Consider the following 7,858-nt stretch of genomic DNA (forward strand, 5'->3'; position numbering starts at 1 on the left):
TTAAAGGTGTCAGTATAGAGAATCTAACCTGACACTTTACCTTTCCTCACACCCCGGACGAGTGTTGTCCCTTCCAATGTGGGGATAGGCTCGGAGCATTCAAATGTGTCAGGAAAACTATGTTGTTATAGCATCTCATCTGCCAACAAAAATCCCTTTTCTTGATAATCGAAAATGTCAGGATAGCTATAGTCAATAACAAGTAGGAGTTTTTTTAACTGAGCTATGCTAACACTTTTAACTGCTAGGAGTTCTTTTTTTTTTTTTTTTTTTTGACATAGAAGCAACCTGCAGGTAGTGCTCCCTGCTATACATTCCGTCAATCAGAAACCCAAAGGACTTGTAAAATTATCCCAAAGAACAGAATGCATATAGTAATCTAAAAGCAAAAGTCAATGCTCAAATATAATTTGTTGAACTAAAAGTCAGTAACAAATACTAACATAGCAAATCTCTAACAAGTACAAACTTGAAAGATTCTCTTGTGCACAAACTAAAAGATTCTCATGTGTACAAACTTGAAAAATTCTTGTGCACAAACTAAAAAATAATGCAGCATAAACCACAATTTCTGGGTATCATAGAGCCAGTTATGCTCAAATTATATATTCGATCTTCTGCAACTGCAATCTCATCCTCCCTACAATTCAGTTGGGGCATGGTCAGCTGCAAAAATTCAACCCCAAGTTAAACAGGTTTCTCTATCAAATGATTGCCAAGATACTTACATGCATGCTAGCTCTGTTTTATGCAACCGGAAACACCTATTCATACAACGTATCATTAATGCACAACAAACAACAATTCTCCAACCTCCCCTTTTTTCCACCTACAATAATTTGTGCATTCGAATTTGTCTGACTCTAATCTCTCTACATAGCTAGCAGTTGCCATGCTACTGAAGAAAAACTTCAATCCAAGAGCATTAAAGACTGCCTTGTGATAGCTTACTAACTGTTCACTTTTCTTTTCACGTCATTGCCAGACGATCACATGGCCTTGAATCATGCATTCCGAAAATGAAATCTTACTTTAGTTTCATTTTGTTCTTCTTGTTTAAATACAAGCCATCTATTGTGACAAAACCAAACAGAATGAGATGCCCCCCATTCAACTGATATGCAGCATGTCGTCCAGATATAAGATCCAAATGTTGGATATATTCCACATATGTAATTCATTTTATTCTTGTAACAAATTATCCGATCCATGTTTGACTTAAAACAAACATACCCGAGCTGGAGAAATGTGTCCGAATTGTTGAGGTCCTGAGGACAACTTCCAGCTTGGTCGCTTAAGCGGGTAACTGACTCAGATGAAAGCCCTCACTACAGCAGAGGTGTTTGCTCTTCCGATGAGCCTGCTACCTGCAATTATCAGTCAGAAAGGCAAAAGATTGTAGCATGCTCATGCAGAGGGGCGAAACAAAGAAATAAAGGAAAAGGGAAACTGTCACGTCATGCACTTTCTGTCTCAACTTCACATTCTCTTCCTTTAATAATGCTTCCTGCAATTCATTTTGTGAAGATAAGTTAGCAACCAAGAACACACATTTAAATGCAGTCAGCCAAATGATATTCCATTGGAATCTTTAAGTAAATTGCTCCTATAGCATTATTGTTGGTTACAAATGATCTTCAATTTTATGAAAGCCCAATAACACTTTTTTATCTCCAGATTCTCAAATTGAAGATTTCCCATTTTATTATGTGATGAAATACAGAATAACAGAAAATGATTGATAGATAACCAAATAGAAACAACTAATAAGGGTAATTTGTCACTAGCCTTTTTCTTGAGAATACCAATTTCTTTCATGAATTTGTCACCCTGAAATCCAAAAAACATAGTATGTCAACACTATGCAACAATTGAAAGACCTTGAAAGATGACATAACATGATAGGAACCTTGGTTTTGGCAATACGACTTAACCCTGCTTCAACCAATTTTTCGAGTTTAACCAAGTCTTCCATGCTCAGTCCTACTAGCTCTTCACCTTTGAGATGTCTGTTACACATGGGATGGCATCATAAGTATCACAAAATAATGAACCATCATCTATAAGATATCTGATGGCAGAATATTGTACCTCAGTTCTGTGGTTTTCTCCTTGATTTCCTCAGCAAGCATGGCATGGGTATGATTCTCATGTATAAACACACAAAATTTCTCTGTCAGCACAAATTGGAGTGAATTAATAAAAGATAGAATGAGATTCACAGTAGTCATATCATAGCAGTAATTATTCACTCTCATCTCTCTGTTCGCTTCCTTGCAAATTTCCTTCTTTCTTCATTCGAATCTTTCGACAAACAGGTAGTGAGCATGAAAAGTTTTGAAATTTCTTTTTCATCAATTCCTTAGACGGCTTGAGCTTGAATTTTAAATCTAAAACTCTACTCAAACCTATGATCAATTCCAGTCACTTAAAATCGATTAACAAGACGAAAGTAAAGCATAACCGACATGATTGCAGACAAAGAAGAAAACAATACAATTAAGGGGGAAAAAGGTATAAGAGTGCGGGAAACTTTACAGTGATGATTTCCGCTGTGGTGGCTGGACTCCAGTGAGATGATGGTAGCAACCTTCGCCTACTCTACTCCTCGGCATGCTCAACCCGAATATCTAGTCAGTAAGGAGAAGCATGAGGATGGGTTTCAGAGGAAAGAAGAAAAAGGAAAGAGCCCGAGTATTTGTTTTCTTATTCTTTTTGTCCTAGCAAAGAAAGCGAAGGCTTATTGGTGTAGGTGTCGTTGTTGACGAGGAGGGTAGAGAAGCGGCCGAGTTAGCAACTGAAAATGGGAGAGTGGGGTGGCGGCGAAGGTGGAAGACGGAAGAACCAAAATGGGGGAGTTTTGAGAGATAGTTTGCTGAGAAAGAGAGTTTGTGAGAGAGATGAGAAGAACCAAAATTTCGCTGGCCGGCAAAATGAAAGTTTTGAGATTTCACTAAGTGTTTTGGCAAAGGAATCTTCCGCCAAAATCAAACGACATCGTTTTATGTTTTAATTTTTTTGGTGTATCTCACATTTTCTCAAGTGTCATGATAGGGAATCTAAAGACATATTATTATTTTTATATTAGATAAAATAAAAAAAATTAAAGTATATATTATTGAATTGATAACAAGTGTCATGATAGAAGTGCTATAATGACAAAAACCAGCAAGTGTCCTTATAGGCGTGTCAGGAAAGGCCTTTTTTGTTGTAGTGGCTGATATACTGACTACAAAGGTGAATAATTTGCATATAGACAAATTAGACCAACATTCTTTCATTGTTATGGACTCTAAGACTGAATTTGCTGAAGTTGTGAGGGAAAAAAGTTAATGGAGAGAGGCTATTCTTAGATGGAAAAGGAAATGATTGTTTAAAATTATGTAGCCTCATAGCTTAAAAATCTCAAGTGCTGTTATAAACACCAAATTTTTGTCAATTTTTAATATTTTCTCAAGATTTTCTATTTAATGAGTTATTTATTTTCTTGCATTGTAATGTGCATTTTTCACATTTTTGTAGGTTTGCTTTAGGAAAAAAAAAACAACAAAAACTAAAAAAAAAAGAAAGAAAACTAAAAAAAAAAATCAAAAAATCATTTTAATCATTTTGTTTCACCAAATTAACTATTAACCCATTTCACACTCAATGGCCATGGACTTTTCTTTTCATTTGGCAGAAGCCATCATTTTGAATGAAACCAAACCCGTTTGACTCCCTCTTGGCCATGAGTTTTTGGCTCTCTCAACACTCAACATTTTCCAGAGGAGAAAATCCTACACAAAAGCTCTACTTTTGGCTACAAAAATCTCTCTCTCGGCTCTCTCCCAGAGGACATAAGACAAGCCAGAACAAGAAAAAAGAAGTACTCTAGCTCCCAGACAACTCTGGGTTCTCGGCTCTCTCTCAGTAGACCACACACAAAGCACTCTACTCTTCCTCCCTCTCAATATACATCTCTCGGCCCTTTCTTTGACTCACACTAGAAAACACACAAGAACAAAGCTCTCCCATTTTGGCTTTTCTTAAGCCCTCAACGGACAGAAAAGGCTAGACGAAAGAAACTTTAGGAGCCAGGGAGATACGCTCAAGGTGTGGAAATTGTATCAAACATTTTGGTCAAGGAACTACCACCTACATTGAGGTATTTTCTAGTTTTCTTTCTATCATATTACAATTCATGTTTCAATGTCTAATTTCTCTTGCTTTTGCTATTTTTTTTATTTGTTATTGTTGTGGTTGTATATTAATTTCTCTTGTTCGCTGGTTTTTATTGTTGTTGTTGCATTGCTGAAATTTGGGAAATGGCATGAACTAGATGAAGGAAAAGGAAATGTTTCTCATGCATGCATATTAACCGTTTGAAAAAATGCCAAAATGACAAATGAATTAAAAAGCTTAACATTGTACATGTTTTTCTTGTCAAATAGGTGACCATTTGCTAGTGTAGGTCTAAAAATGTGTGGTTATTCAAAAATTTTTTGGAGTTTTGAGTGTTAAAAGTTTTGAAGGATTTTTGTTATTTTTAGGACTGTTTTGGTTTAATTTTGTCATATCTGTTGTTACTTTTATTGATTTTAGTTGATAGTTAGGTTGTAAAAATCACAAGGAGTGTTGTAGTATAAATTTTATATTTTTAGGTGAAAATTTGGGTGTTTAAAAAAAAATAAAATCTGGACTGCATTTTGACATTTTAGCCACTTTCGGATCATCTTTTGTAAAAACTAACTCCGGAAATGGAATCTACGAGAAAAATGGAGTGTAGTAGTGTATTTTGAGAAATTTTGGCGATTGGAGAGGTCGCCGGCGACTGGCGGTGGCGGCGGCCGCCATGGCTGGAAGCTTCAGCTGGCCGAAGAAGATGGGAAGGAAACGGCTGGAAGTGGAGGAAGAAGAAAGAAAGAAAAGAGAAAAAGAAAAAGAAAAGAAAGGAAAGAAAAGAAAAAGGAAAGTGGTTTGGGCTAATTTTATTTTTTTAGTGGGCTTGTTCTTATTTTCGGTTGGGCTAGAAGGTCAGACCCATGCTTTATTTTTGGTTGGGTTTGAGTGATAGATGACGGGCTGGCCTGTGTATTTTGGCTTGAACTTTCGTTTGGGCCGAATGGCCTTTGGCCCGAAAAAAATAGAGAATGGCCAGTGGCCTGTTTTCTTAAGATCTGCTAGCGAATTTGCACTTTAGCCCTTGATCTTTGGAGTAGTTTTACTGTGGCCCTAAAACTTTTAATTTCTCTCAATTAGATCCTTAATTAATTTCACCTTGGTCCCTAAATTCTATCTTTCATTTAATTTTGACCCCTAAACTTTGGAAAATATAATTTTTGTCCCTAAAAGTTTTTCAATTTTTTTTGCAATTCAGTCCCTGATGAATTTTGACTCTCTTTATTATGATTGTTGCTTTTCTTTAATAGCTAATTATGCTAATTTTGAATATACTTAACTTGTAATTTTTAGATTTTCTTAAATTTCTTTACGTTTGACATATTAGTGTGAATTTAGTACTTTTATTATTATTATTATTATTATTATTTTTCAATTAAATTGGTGCCATGATTCTTTTGTTCATTGTGAGTATAAATAGGACAATTTGACTCCATTTAGTCACCACTTCAAATAGGAGGTACTCCTATTTTTATTATTTCAATGTCAATTACGTGCTCTTATGTGCTCCTATGTGTTCCTATGTGTTTATATATTTTTATATGCTTTATTTATTGGATTTAAATGTTCATTTAAATTTTCTTATACTATATTTGCTTAGTTAATTTTTATAATTATCCGAGAGGCATTTAAATACCTCAAAAATGTAATAGATATGATAACTAATTTTATTTTATCATATCTTTCCCATTTTAGATTGTAGTTAGATTCCCCGATGTAATAGATATGTTGCGTGTTTATGTGGCTTATGTGTTATGTGTTTTATCCGCTTTTCTTAGGATTTTAGTATCTAGATATTATGTTTACGTGTTATGTGCTACGTGCTCTTATGTGTTTATTTGTTTTAATTTATGCTTTATTTGTTTCACTATGAATTGTTAATGCATGACGTCACCACACTAGTCCAATGCTAGTTGTGGCTTCTCCCTCCGCTTACTTGCTAGTCCAATGCTAGTAAGGATTTTTAGAAATAGGCTAATCCAACGCTAGACTCTTTAGGTCGTCTTGCGCTAGATTCATCTTTGTGTGCTATTCACTACATTCTCATGCATATTTTCATTTTTAGGATCTTTTCTCATTTGTATGATATTCCCTATTATATTATCCCCTACCCGCTATAGGTGCCAATCATGTCATTTAGAATTGCATCTCATTTAAGCTAGTTCATTTGTTTGTTCATGTTAGGATAATTATTTTTCAAATATGGGAAATGGGTGATTATAACTTTTTAGTTTAAATACCCTATTAATCAATGTATAAGAAAATTATGTCATGAGTTTTTACTTCCCGTACCCTTTATGTTGCATTCCCTTTTTCTTTGATCACTTATATATATGTATATAATTTAATTTATTTTCTTTCATTTTAAATCATTCGCATACTCGTGACACTTTCAAGGAATCATTTTGGCCTTCGCAATTAATGCGATTGGTTCGATTAAACCCTTGAATGGATATTTTGACCCTTTCGATATTTTATAGATTTGCATCCATGTAGGAAACATCCAAATAAGATAAAATTAAGGGTTAGATTAGGCAAATTTTGACTAAACCTCGCAACTAGCTTAGGCTAGGGTAAAAGGGTGCCTTAGACTCCGTCTTTGCCTTCCCTTTTATCAACCGTGATTCCCGAACCCATTTTCTCTTGTTTTTAAAAAATCTGGAGTTGTCAAAAAGGGTTTTATTTTATTTTACTTCTATAAAAAAATATATATATATTTTGGGGTGACTTGGTACACCCAAACTCAATACCAAGTGGCGATTCCTCTTTTTCTTAAAAACCCTTTTTAGACCCAAATTGTCGCATTTTTTAAGTCCCATCCTCGGTCCTTTGTTTTCACTTATTTTTAAGTAAAATCACATCTTTTATAAACCACCTTTATTTTATTTCGCCATCGCGAAAAATGGGGCGCAACAGCTGTTAATGTGTTAATTCTTCAATACTAAAAGTTAATCCTCCAACATTAGAAGTTGTTAATTTGATGAAGGATGGCAAGTTGAGTTAGTAACAATATTACAAAATTCTTCCATTTCCATAATTCAAGTAACTTGATTTGCTGTATTTCCTTTAACGGGTATAATGCCAATAAACAAGAGGTTGCATAATTGATTCAAGAAATGGCTTATGAAGGTGGAGCCAAGCTGCTGCCCCTTTCTAAAGAGGTTAATAGCGTAACACTGAGAATGTATTCAACAATCTTAGAAATATGAGTATCTCAGTTTTGACAAGTGGCTTGTGACAAGTGTCCGTTTTACCTAATAATTTATGCATGTTTTAGTTTATTTACAGTTAATTCTGAGCTCCTAAGACAATGTGAGTGACCATTTTGATAATATTTGATGTCTTCGAGTAACATTGAGAAGACTTGTGAATTTGTTCTTTTTAGTTGTTAATGTTTATCATATTTTGGTAAGGATGAAGGAGCAAGGACAATACAGGACCGTTTACAAAAAGTTATCACCAGATTGGATGTGAGTATACGGGTTCCGGCAGTGAATTTCGAGTTAGATACCAAACCAGATACCTGCTAGAAGGTTTTGCAAGAGAAAGGGTGTTGAGCAATATACGACGTCGGATTGCCGGAGTGAAGTCAGATAATCGTGCCAAATACTCATCAAAGAATTTTCCGAAGAAGAGTGTTTAGCAGTATACGGCGCCAGATAGTGAAATTCACTTCGAATACCATGTCATATACTTAAAT

The 7,858-nt window shown here is 34.9% G+C and overlaps 1 protein-coding gene across 1 annotated transcript; it reads right to left on the reverse strand.

Annotated features, from left to right (window-relative positions):
* Window positions 1–540: 540 nt before the first annotated feature.
* Window positions 541–2,258, reverse strand: LOC113780455 (MADS-box protein SVP-like). The gene is given in 6 exon segments (XM_027326254.1): window positions 541–666; window positions 1,092–1,367; window positions 1,466–1,507; window positions 1,789–1,830; window positions 1,910–2,009; window positions 2,092–2,258. Coding segments are annotated over 6 exon segments (753 nt in total).
* Between the last annotated feature and the right edge of the window lie 5,600 nt (window positions 2,259–7,858).

The sequence above is a fragment of the Coffea eugenioides genome, chromosome 8, assembly GCF_003713205.1.
Source record: "Coffea eugenioides isolate CCC68of chromosome 8, Ceug_1.0, whole genome shotgun sequence".
NCBI classification, from domain to species: Eukaryota; Viridiplantae; Streptophyta; class Magnoliopsida; order Gentianales; family Rubiaceae; genus Coffea; species Coffea eugenioides.